Source organism: Erpetoichthys calabaricus, chromosome 2 (genome assembly GCF_900747795.2).
Source record: "Erpetoichthys calabaricus chromosome 2, fErpCal1.3, whole genome shotgun sequence".
NCBI lineage: Eukaryota > Metazoa > Chordata > Cladistia > Polypteriformes > Polypteridae > Erpetoichthys > Erpetoichthys calabaricus.
The window spans coordinates 74476106-74489336 of record NC_041395.2 but is presented as its reverse complement, the minus strand read 5'-3'; the positions used below and the strand labels follow the sequence as shown (position 1 = coordinate 74489336).

The following is a 13231-nucleotide window of genomic DNA, read 5'->3' as shown; positions in this document are numbered from 1 at the left end:
ACATGTTAATCATTCACTAGCAGTTTTCTCGCGAAATTAGTAAACTGAACACCCCAGCAAAATGTGTTCAACACTAATCAGTTCCCAGTTCTTTTAACCTATAATACTTCACATTCCTGGTTTTTTAATTCTAAAGACATTTGCTTTTAGCCTTCAAACAAATGTCCGCAGGAGCTTCCAAACACTGCAGTTGAATGTGACAAGCAATTTTCAGTAATTTTCTGCTTTCTCTGGCTTAGATCACACTACCATGATTACATTTGAAAATGCAATTTTCATTTTAATCATTTGACACTGACATCAATATGTTCAGATTGCCAGCCAAAAATGACATTTGTTTACAAAGCAAATACAAATGCCAAAAGCATGAGGAGAAAAACACAGAGCATCTAAAGAAAAATCTAAACAGGGCTTCTCTGCCTGGACAGACAGACATCAGCAAACTACTTTTACTAAGCCACAGAAAACACAGACTGAGAGTCCTGCCAAAATAAATAACATGACATAGTCAAGTGTTTCAAGACACTATACAGGTCGAATGATGCAGAGAGGATACGAAAGGCCTGTCCCCAGAGTATAGAGGAAATCACAAAGGCTATTATCGCAACAAATAATAATAATAATAATAATTCATTACATTTATATAGCGCTTTTCTCAGTACTCAAAGCGCTATCCACACAGGGAGGAACTGGGAAGTGAACCCACACGCAATTTAGTGCCTGATCATGCAAAAATCACACATCACCGGTTCTGAAAAGCTCACCACGTGGGACCTGGAGTTTTCATATTTATACACTTTAGACTTTACAGAGTGTATTTGAAAAGTTGTTTGTGACGGTTGTAAATGGCAATTCATTGTGGATGGAAGGCCAAAAAAAATTCAAAATAGATGCTTTTTTGAAACGTTTCTGTGTTGTCCATGTTTCAGTACATCAGTTCGTTTAATATAAATTAGCCTTCACGCATATGGAGCGATGGAACTTGCTTGCAGTGGGTTGGAATATTTGATTTTGACATAACAATGAACAAAACAGTTACAATTTTCTAGGATTTAATAATAGAAAGTACTATTTTGTGTGAGCGTTTTGACAAAAATCACAGCATGAAATGTTGAAGCCATTCTTGTACAGACCTCCTGAAAAGAGCAGACCGTTGATGTCACTGGTCGAGTACTGAGCTGAATCAAGAACTAACATGGTGCCGTGAGGTAAGCCATGCATGACCACCCTGTCCCCTTATATTTGAGATCCCGCACCAGTGAATTCCCCAGTCTGATCTTTTTGCAATTTTTTTTTTTGGGAAAGAATACTTTTAACTATTAAAAAAACAGAGAAACATGACTGTTCCCCTTTAAACCTTATTAGATCACATGACATACAGTAGCAAAAATTACAGAGGGGCAAAGTGTTGTAGTGCACCAGCTGTTGCAAAGCTTTTTGTTGCACAAATACAAATAAATGACATTGCACTTGCATTCCCACTGGTAACACTACAAACACTGGAATGTTAGTAGAAACTCCTGAACATTTTCATGACCCTCCCAAAAAATGTATATGAATGATCTACAGCCATACAAATATAGCAGTACTGCAGTGTATCAATCCCCCACCCCATCTCCAGACTCTAGAAAGGTCAATATACCATGGACTTGTTGTATTTATGAATGTGAAAACTGTATTACATTTGGAAATATTTCAGTTCATATAAAAACCCCTTTAATTAGCCATCAAAGTTATGGCCTCTCAGTGGATGAAAACAAACTACCGTACTTGTTCTGTGTCCACAAAGCAATCCCCCTTTCCTATCAGTATTGTGTGACAATTATGTAAAATGTAAAATCCAAATGTAGCATTTTTATTCGAAATTGACTTAGGTTAATGTGGTTTTATCTTATTATTTCAAAATAAATTATCAATGTGAGTAACTGATTAACCTGACATTCATTTTGGAACTTTCCACTAGTTTAAATGTAAAATAAAATTCTGAAGTCTTTAACTCCAGATGGTAAAAATAATGAAAGGAGCAGAAGAATTGTGGAAAAACCTCTAAAGGTGCAGTGGAATTCTATGCTGGAATCTGCCTGCCTCTTAATTATACTCAGATAAACACTAGTGCTGATTCAGTCCTATGATAAATTCAACTGGTGTCTCCCCAGTAGTAGGCGCCTGCTCCTTGTTGTCTGGGTGGTACAATTCCTGCTGTCATGTCCATATGCCTTCATTTTGGAGGCTGCCTTTGTATCCTTTCTTCCTTCTCATCATACTGTATGCGTGTAAACATATGTTATTAGAGGTCAACTCCCAGTCTTTGATGGCTTTTACAAAATCAACCGAGAGGACTGAACGTAAGAGGACTTCATCTTTTCCCATCACATCCACCTCTGTTAAATATGAAAAAAAATATCTTGCACTAAGAATGCTGCAGTAAAATGTGTTGCTTAACAAGTAAGATCTTAAATTCAACTTGGATTGTCATGATTGATAATAAATTAATCAATGAATCATTAACGTTCCTAACATAAACAGTCCTCAGTATTTCAGTAATTCATTTTCCAATCCTGCTTATTCCCATGTGGAGTTGCAGGGGCCCCATGTCTATACTGTGGTAGAATTAGGCACAAGGCAGGAATCACATCAGGACAGAATGCATAATTTCTTTAAAATAACACAGAGTTAAGTTCCCTAAATTCCTACTTTGGTAATTTATTTAATGTGTCCATAGCTCTCTGCATGTTCTCTATATATCCTTATTTAACAAGTTTCCATCTGTGCAGTTGTGCTCTTATTGAAGAGCTCATTTTAAAATAACACTTGGGATCCATTGTACTCATTTCTTTCATAATTTAAAAAACTTGGAAAACGCCACCTCTTAATCTCGACTTGCCTAAACTGAAGATGTTCAGCTCCTTCAATCTTTCCTCATAGCTGACACCTCTCAGTCCAGGCACTAGTCAAATTATTTCAGCACTTTCTTTTTGGTTGTAGCCTGGAGCCTAAAAACGCACACAGTAAAGTCAACGATGCTGCACATCCTCTCTCTGACCCACTAACACTGAGGACTTTCAGCCAACAAATTATTCATCAGAAGTGTGTCAAGAAACTCTACAGGGGCTCCTTCATACCAACGGTACTGTGCTTCACTATGACTGAGACTGCTCTCTTATCTTTAGTCCAGTCAGAAGTTGTCTTCTTTTTTGTGATTCTTGTATTGTATTTGTTTTTGATATTATATAAACCATATCATCTTTTGATTTAAAATCTAGACACTGTGCTATATAGCCTGGCATTTTTTTTGTTTTCTTAATCACTTCTGTACAAGTCTCTTCATGTAGATAATGATGAGTCCTAGGCCGCCCTTAGAAGGAATACTTTGATGTTTCAGTCCTCGCATGGCATATTCACATCTAACATTTTTTCTTCTTACATGTATTATTTTACATTTATTTACATTATAATTCATCTGCCCAAGCCACTATACTGTCTGGGACCCTCTGGAATAATTCATCTCATTGTAGATTATCTTGTAATCCACCTAGAGTGGTATCATTTGAAAACATCACCAGATTATTATTTACAGTAAATTCTTACCATGATCATTTCTGCATATCAAAAAGAGCAGTAGCTCCTTCACAGACCCTGAGGGACACCACTTTCCACCTCATGTCGTTCTGATAAGGTCCTCACACTACTCCTTTCCTTTTTGTGTTTAAACCAGATTTTGCACCCACCTACAGACCATATCCTGGATTCCCACTTGTTTTAGTTTGATCACTACTCTCTCATATGATACCCAACCCTTCTGAAATTCACGATAAATCACATGATATGCACCTTTCTTATCGTATGTTTTTGTTGCCAGCATATCAGTGAAACACGACCTCCCCTTCCTGAACTCATGCTGACTGCTTACTAATACAGGGGGTCCTCGGGTTACGACACACTTCCGTTCCTACAACAGTGATGTAACACGAATTTTGGTGTAAGTCGAAACACATCCTAGCCTAAGTCACTTATCTATCCTAACACATTTGCAAAATCATAATCTAGAACATAAAAACACAACTAAGCCACAGAAAAAGTAAATGGACAGAAATATACTGTACTGTACACTGTACTGTAGTAACAGAAAAAAATGACAAAAAAATTCCTTAACTTTATTCCTTCTGATCTCTTTACAATGTCTAATTTCACTTCCATCGTGATGGCTTTCCTCTTCTTTGAACCACTAGCATCTGAAGACTCCGACTTTCGTTTAGGAGCCATGATAAGGGCCAAAAAGTCACCAAACAAAGCAACACAAACAGAACACTTCCTCCATGTGCAACCAAACTATTTCGCCAACTCCCTCACTCATACTCATACGTCTGTAAGTACAACGCTAACGGTGTAAGCGGAACACTCACATCTCAAATTTTTTAAGTTATTATGGGAGTGAGTGTTGTAAACTCGAAACGTCATATGTCGAGACGTTGTAACCCGAGGACCCCCTGTACCTTTAATGACATGGGATGCTTGGTCCTTAATCATGGTTTCCATTAATTTTTAATTTATTCCTCACGCACAGTAAGGTTACAAGCATATAGCTACTTGGATTCACTCAATCACTTTTTTTGTGACAGAATAATATTTGCTAGTTTCCAGTCCTTAGATATTTTACCCAGTGTGCATGGACTTTTTCTTCTCAATAAACCTTTCAGTTAGCAATCAAATTACTTATACAGCCATTTTTACCCCGATTTTCAGGTTTTCTTGCTCCTTATTTATCCAGTTTCTTACTGGATATCATGCATTTCATGTAAAACGCTTTTAAACTTGTTCCACTGCTCCTCAACTGATTTCACACTTGAAATCTTACCTCAGTTTATTTTTTTTAAAGATTCCACATCTAATCAAAATGTGCACTGCTAAAAGTGAACTTGACAGTTTCAACTGTTGCACATGCACTGTTAAATGTATGATATTATGGTTACTAGATTGTGGTGGATCAATCACATCTATCCCCTGAATCCTGTCTGGATTATTACAAAATACTAAATCAAGACAGACTCGGCCTATTGTCTGTGTTTTAGTGTACTGTTGAAATAATAATCTTCAATTATCTCGAGAGCGCCATGGACTTCAGTACATCAGCAGGCGGAATCATCTGGGACCAAAGCACAGTACATGCTGTGACTGTGCAAAGAAGTTTTAAAAGAAACTGTCCTTTTATGTGTGTTGTAGCTAAGAAACCACTTTTGTAGAAAAGCAACGAGATAAAAAATGATTTCAGTACACAAAGACCATAATGTATGGAATGGCACAAAGTCTAATGGTGACATGAGTGCAAATTTGAAATATTCAGTTTACAAAGACACTAGAATGTCAAAAGAGCCCACAAAATGCCTGCCTACAGCCTTCAGTGAAGCATGGTGGCAGCCCCGCTATGGTTTGGGGGTGCACTTCAGGCAAAAACGCAATGCATCTGATCAAAGTCAATGAAATGATTGCGGAGATATACTAACAAAACGGAATCATTCTGTCTTTTCAGGAGGATGACTTGCAGCTTTTATTTTGTATTTATTCTAATGTTTATATAGCATTTTTATGAACCGACAATCACTTACTGTATAGGGAAATCATTTTCTTGGGAGGCCTAAGGCTTTTCACAGTATTGTGTATCAGTAGTTCTCAACCTTTTTTTTGTCTATAGTTTTATCTATTTTTTGGTCAGTGATGACCCTGGGCAATATTTTCCTCTGTAACATTTAAAAACAGTACACACTGACGAAATATTGCACTGTGTGTGCTTGTCAGCTTCTTTGTGCAACACCCATTCAAAAGGAGAGTGGGTGGGGAAAAATTCCCCCCTTGCAGTTTTTAACATATAATTATATGTCTGTTATATCTCTGTTATATGTATGGAGGGGGACTGGGACTGGGGATTTGCGATGATGAATGTATTTAATATCGAAAAAAGTTCCCCTTGGTGTAACAAGCATAATGATTTAATACCGTATTAATATGTATTTAATATTGAAGAACAGGGGGAGAATTGTCCCCCTTGGTGTTTCAAATGCGCTGTACGTGCACATACTGTGGGGGGTCTGGGAATGCATAGGGTATTAAATGGATGAAACAGCCTTGTTTTCTATTAACTGAACTTGCCGGCCCATCGACAGCAACTCACAACCCACCCGCTGGGAAACACTGCATGATGATTTAATAGTTAAATTACTTGTTCACACATGGAAACGTACTGAAGCAATTATAGGATGTGAAAAAACAAGTAAACTTTTTTTTAAGATATGAATGAAAGGAATTATGTTAATAATCTGTTACTAGTATCCCACAGATATAAATGTAAAATTAAATCACATACCCATGTCATTTAAGAAAACAAAAGATATAACACACAATTTAGTCACGTAAGCAACACACCAGTGTATCCATTGTGTCCCAAAAAAAAGAAAAAGAAAAAGAAATGTATAAACTAAAAAGAAAATACACTACCTACATCAGGAAGCTATATCACAAAAAAATTCAGACGTGAGTGTCAGTAGGCTTTGCGCCCTAGGAACCAAGTTACCTGAACTATTCTGTAACATTTCAGTTATTATTTACTGCTCTGATGCTGATCTTTCTGATCATAAAATAGGTCATTACAATAGCAATTGATGCAAAGAATTCATAATTAATTGCAGAAGTACAGTATTTGAGGGTTCCTCTAGAGCACGGGTGTCAAACTCCAGGCCTGGTGGGCCGCAGTAGCTAGAGGTTTTCATTCTAACCCTTTTCCTAATCAGTGACCAGTTTTCACTGTAAATTCACTTTTTTCCCCTTTATTTTAACAGCCATGTTAGAAGGATTCAGTCCCCTGAATTGATTTGTTTCCTCATTAAATGACAGCCGAACAGAAATGAGACGTGAAATGAACCAACAGATGCCCAGCTTAAACTGGGGCTTCAAACTCCAACCAGTTTATAATGAGAAGCCGATGCTTGCTGTTAATTAAACTCATTATTTAATTCCATGGCTTGTTCCTGCTTTTGTTCTGCAACAGCAGACATTTCCAAAACTGTTGATTTTCTGTTTTTTATAAGAACATCGTCAATGTGTTTTGGTGAGTTGAGAGATCAAACTTACTGAGACCATCACCTTTCTTTATTTTCAGATATTATGTGATGTGGCAGCTTGTTTTGTGTCTCATTATTGTTTGGCTGCTAATTAAGGAAAACAAAACAACTAAAGGGCCTGAGTCAAGTTAATTAAAAGAAGTAATTAGCAGCAAAAATTGGTCACTAATTAAGAAGATGGTTAGAATGAAAACCTGCAGCCACTGCGGCCCTCCAGGACTGGAGTTCGACACCCCTGGTCTAGAGTGCCTCTTTCTCTTGAACGATTTGGCTCAAAAACTAATCAACGCATCGTCATCTTATAACAGGTTTAAGTTTCAAGTTTGACATTTTTCTATCCAGCCGTTTTAGCTCTAGACCATCTTCAAGAAACTGTGACACACAGACAGACACACGCTCATCACCGAGATATTGATATTTTCGGTATCAGGGGACCCTAAAACGTTGAGATTCATCAAAAACCGGAGATTGAAATTTTTGACGAATCTAAAGCTTTTGTTCCTCCCCCAGAGATAATAGATTATGGTGGGGGAGGGTGCAAAGCAAAAAGCCTACTGTGATTTCTCATATATACTGTATTAAAACAACAGCAAAGATCAAGTAAGCAATTTTAAAATAACATTTATGATTTTTTTTTTCTGAATTCTAAAAGTAACACCTGAACAGTTCCTCAGTGACAGAATTAAATTTTTTTCCAATTTAGGATAATATAAAAATGGATTGGGGTTATTCCAATTAAAGGAGTACACCACTTAAAAATTATCATTTTTGTATCTGTTACTTACTCCAAATTGTTTGTAGTGATCTCCAAGAAAACATGAGATGAAAAGTTTTCTCAGCTAATGGATGTCACAAACATTCTTGATACAATGTGCTTCAAATGGTGACCCAGCTTGAACAACAGCAAGCAATCTCAAAACATCACAAAAAATAAAAGATAAAAACTCAGATTACTTGTGTCACCTAATCCAAATGTGATGTGTCCAGTTGAATGCTCACAATGCCCCAAACACAAGTATTTTCACTGAAATATTGTTAAAACATATTGTTCTGAAGCGTTCACAAAATAATTTCTCACAACTGTGTATTAAAAGTACTTCTTCGTATTGTTATATTTTAGAGTGAGCTCACTGTCTCTCACGAATCCAGCATGCCGAGTCTGTGCAGTTTACAAGTTTCTTCCGCGTCTGTGTGCATTTCCTGCAGGTACTCCAGGTTTCCTGCCACATCCTTAAAGACAATGATTGTTAGACTGACTGGACACTCTACGCTGGCTCTGTGTGTGTATGTGTGTGTGTGTGTGTGTGTGTGTGTGTGTGTATGTGTGTGTGCATTAGTGTGCCCTTTCCTAGCATAGGCTATGTGACCCTGGCTTACATTCAGTAAATCGTTTATTGCTTCTTTCTGTGCCACAAAAAACTAAAACAAAAATCACATTGCCCATTTTGACAATTAGTGCAGCTGTGATGGACAGAAGTTTATGTAAAAGTGAGCAAGATGATAGAATGTAACAATGAACAGTGCTCTAAGACTAATATAAAATTTGAGATTTTATAATTAACAAGCTAAAGTTCTACATTTTCACAAAGTGAGGGCTCTCTATTCAGTGTTGGCACACAAAATGCTTCTCTGTAAAATGTGAACAGTTTACTTTTCAAGCCTGGTTTGAATGAGAGCACATTTCCTTTCCAACTTGCCGCAGTGCTTGAGTTCACATGCTATGGGAAATGAGAAAAATGTGAGCTTCCTAGTGGGAAATTTTATGTGAACTCCCTCCTAAGTGGTAACTACTAGTGAAAGAATTCAGAGGTATCAGAGTTACTGAAATTTGCTATGTTATGGCATAACGATGTAGGGATGTTATGTTGCAATTGCTATGTGGTTCGAATAACTACTAAAATATTTGCTTCATATTTTCTTGAAAACATTGACAGGTAATGTTCAATTGTTTTTTTGTGTGAACCAAGCAGCAAAACCAATAGAATGTTTTCCTCAAACCTTCAGCTAGAAATGAAGCAGGAAGGTAGGGCATCAGAAATGGCAACTCCATTACTGCATTGGGTGCAGCACTAATTTGTATATTTTGTACGGGCAAAGCCTGTCCCGGTATCAAGCAACTGACTTCAGCCAATCCTGTGGCAGAAGCTTGTGTGATTGCCAAAGGGTCTGAACACTATTACTGCATCCCTACTGTTCCCCAAGTGTGGCTGGCGCCCAAATGTGAATCAACTGGTCAGCAAGCTGATCATCATCAAGGCAAAGTGACTTTTAAATTGCTCAGATGTCATCCTGTTATGTACTGAACTAAGCATTTATTTGTACTAATCAAGACTGCTAGCACCACTAAATCAATATACTTGGAAACATAAGAAATATCTCTTAACGCAGCTAACATGGAGCACACTGTCTGACTTTCTTGCAGACTATGACAATGACAATGTCTGCTTCAACTCCACACCTTCTTACTCCACTTCTGTTTGCTTGTTGTGGTCACCCACATCCATCTTTCTACACTTCTTCCATCTCAGTCTCTCTCCACTCCATCTAATCTCTGCCACTGTACAGGTCTCTCCTCTAAACTCACTTTGATGTCAGCCTGGAGAACCTGCATCTGGTCAAGGCAGTCCCTTAATTCTGTATCATCTGTGCTGACAGGCTATCTGTTAATGGATAGTCATGGCTAAGGGTTATATGGATTACTGACTGAAATCTGGGATTTTGAAACACAAATACAGCAATGTTTGATCTTAGTATTTCTCAAATATTTTTTTCACATGAATTTGCCAAATTTGCACTACAAAAGCCAATGCAAAATTAGGTCCAGTGGTGACTGTCACACTCAGGTAGTCCATTGTTAGATTTGACTTTGGCAAAGTGGTCCTTGGTCCATAAACTTTTAAGTACCACCGCTTTAGATGACTTCATGTGTACTCATATATGTGAACGGCAGAATGAGAGGAATATGGAGGTTTATGCATCCCATTTCCAGGTTACTAGAGGTGCACAGATCTTTGGGTTTAGTAATCACAACATTCAAATGTATGGAAACACTCAATTGCAAGTTATGCTATTTGCAGAAACCCCTTACAATTACAGTAATCCCTCCTCCATCGCGGGGGTTGCATTCCAGAGCCATCCGCGAAATAAGAAAATCCGCGAAGTAGAAACCATATGTTTATATGGTTATTTTTATATTGTCATGCTTGGGTCACAGATTTGCGCAGAAACACAGGAGGTTGTAGAGAGACAGGAACGTTATTCAAACACTGCAAACAAACATTTGTCTCTTTTTCAAAAGTTTAAACTGTGCTCCATGACAAGACAGAGATGACAGTTCTGTCTCACAATTAAAAGAATGCAAACATATCTTCCTCTTCAAAGGAGTGTGTGTCAGGAGCACAGAATGTCACATAGATAGAGAAAACAATCTCTAGCAAACAAATCAATAGGGCTGTTTGGCTTTTAAGTATGCGAAGCACCGCGGCACAAAGCTGTTGAAGGCGGCAGCTCACACCCCCTCCGTCAGGAGCAGAGAGAGAGAGAGAGAGAGAGAGAGAGAGACAGAGTTTGTTTTTCAGTCAAAAATCAATACGTGCCCTTCGAGCTTTTAAGTAGGCGAAGCACTGTGCAGCATGTCGTTTCAGGAAGCAGCTGCACAAAAGATAGCAACGTGAAGATAATCTTTCAGCATTTTTAGATGAGCGTCCATATCGTCTAGGTGTGTGAACAGCCCCCCTGCTCAATCCCCATACGCCAGGATCACAGATAGTCAGCGCAAGAGAGAGAGAAAAGTAAGCAATCTAGCTTCTCAGCCATCTGCCAATAGCGTCCCTTGTATGAAATCAACTGGGCAAACCAACTGAGGAAGCATGTACCAGAAATTAAAAGACCCATTGTCCGCAGAAATCCACGAGCCAGCAAAAAATCCGTGATATATATTTAAATATGCTTACATATAAAATCCGCGATGGAGTGAAGCCGCAAAAGGCGAAGCGCGATATAGCGAGGGATCACTGTACTTCTTCATTGACAACTTTAAACATATTTGAATTTTTCTGTTTCCTTTTGTTATCAATCTAATTTTTCTGAACAGACTGCCATCCAATTTATTTCTGCTGCACTTCAGAACAAGTAACCCACCTGAAGCTAAGCTTGCTTGGTTCTCCTATGCTAAGGGTCACTGATCGTGACCCTAATGTGCATTCATTTTGCACCAAGATTAATAATCATTTAAAATTAGTGACAAGGAACCTTTCGTGAAAATAGAATCTATTTTACTAGGGCCATTTATCTATCTGGATAATTAATCTCTCACTTTACAGAAACAATGAATTCTTCATTAATAGCCTGGTTAGGGACCTGAATGGCCAGTACTTGGATGGGAGTCCATCTAGGAAAGGCTTGGGTTGCTGCTCAAAGAGGTGATGGTGAGGCCAGCAAGGTGCGCTTACCCTGTGGTCTGTGTGTGGACCTCAATGCCCCAGTGCAGTGATAGGAACACTGTGCTGTAAAAATATATCACCGTCCTTCAGATGAGTCGTAAAACTGTGGTCCTGACTATCTGTGGTCATAAAAGATCCATGGACATCCTTAGTAGGGTGTATCCCAATGTCCAGGCTAAATTGCCCACCAAGGCCTAGCCATTCTGGCCCCCTAATCATCCCCCATTCCTAATTGTCTGTCTCTCTCACCGCCTAACAGCTAACGTGTGGTGAGTGTACTGGTGCAAAAATGGCTGCCATGGCATCATCCAGGTGGATGCTACTACACATTAGTTGTGGTTGAAGTGGCTCCCCGCTCACTGTTTAAAGCACTTTGAGTACTGAGAAAAGCATTATGTAAATGTTCATACTCCCATGCACCCTTCATTCAATAGTGCCAGGAAGAAGAAAAGAGCTTGTCTACTCTTCTATGGCAAGAACAGAATCCACATTGTTCCTCCTGTATCTTAGGTTCAACCATCATCAAGTCCTCAATCCAGCACCCTCTATACATGGTTAGAGAACTTTAAAAGAGCTACCTTCCGAGAATGAACTATGGATTATTTAGGATCGAATCAGCTCAGATTTCACTTCTTGTTGAGCATACTCTTTGAAAAGATTTTTCAACATGAGGAAGACTTCAAATATTTGAAAGCAGCACAAAATCACAATTATTCAGAGAAAAAGCAGTTGTATACTTTAATCTCACCTCTTAAAGTTTTCATATGCTGAACAGCCATCCGGAGCACAGTAAGTTTATCCAGTTTTCTAGACATAGCATTACACGTAGGCACCAAGGAGGCAAGTTCATCGATGAAACTGTTCATTTTATCCCTACGTCTCTTCTCAATTTGGCTGTGAGCTTCTCTAAAGTACATATACAAAAATAAAGAAAAAATTCAACTGATTAAAGGGAGCAAATATAAAACAAAAATCATTTCTCATTCTTCTAGGTTTTTATATAAAGTGTTGATAACTTCTCCAAGATGCACAATAAATGGTGGTCAATCTCAGACCTGAATTAATAATTACCTGGCATTCTTGATTCTGCCTTGTTGATCTGTGCACTCCCTGCAATTCAAAAATATTGTATTTTAATTAAATGTATAGCTGATTTTGTTTCAAATCTCAGCAACTTAACACATGCAATCACCAATTCATTCATTCAACTTTACACTCCCCAACCTGCACAGTCTGATTTAACACATGGATACTGAGGAAAGGACATATTTCTATCCAATTCTCATTCTGTCATACAGGAATGCATCTCAAGGGTTACTTTAAAAAGTGAACATGGCAGACCGACTGGTTGGAGGGGCAAAAACCAAGTAGTGAGTGCCGGTGACAGAGCTGGTGGTTCTCCTATGCTAAGGGTCACTGATCCTGATCCTAGTGTGCATTCATTTTGCACCAAGACTAATAATCATTTAAAATTAGTGACAAGAAACCTTTCGTGAAAATAGAATGTATTTTACTAGGGCCATTTATATCTGGATAATTAATCTCTCACTTTACAGAAACAATAAATTCTTCATTAATAGCCTGGCCAGGGACCTGAATGTCCAATGATCTCAAGTACGGAATACATGGTGTTGAAGACTGCTGAGGTGACTATTAATTATGGATAGATTAATTAAT

At 38.2% G+C, this 13231-nt stretch overlaps 1 protein-coding gene across 5 annotated transcripts in view; it reads right to left on the bottom strand.

The window, feature by feature from the left end:
• LOC114645979 (aryl hydrocarbon receptor nuclear translocator-like protein 1) overlaps window positions 1–13231 on the bottom strand; it is a 109477-nt gene that overhangs the window by 35125 nt on the left and 61121 nt on the right. For all 5 annotated transcript variants that reach the window (XM_051922767.1, XM_051922769.1, XM_051922770.1 and 2 more), the window contains 2 exons: window positions 12626–12664; window positions 12303–12460 (listed from right to left, as the gene is read on the bottom strand). In XM_051922767.1, coding sequence (XP_051778727.1) covers window positions 12303–12460; window positions 12626–12664 — 197 coding nt within the window. The remainder of the gene's footprint in view (window positions 1–12302; window positions 12461–12625; window positions 12665–13231) is intronic.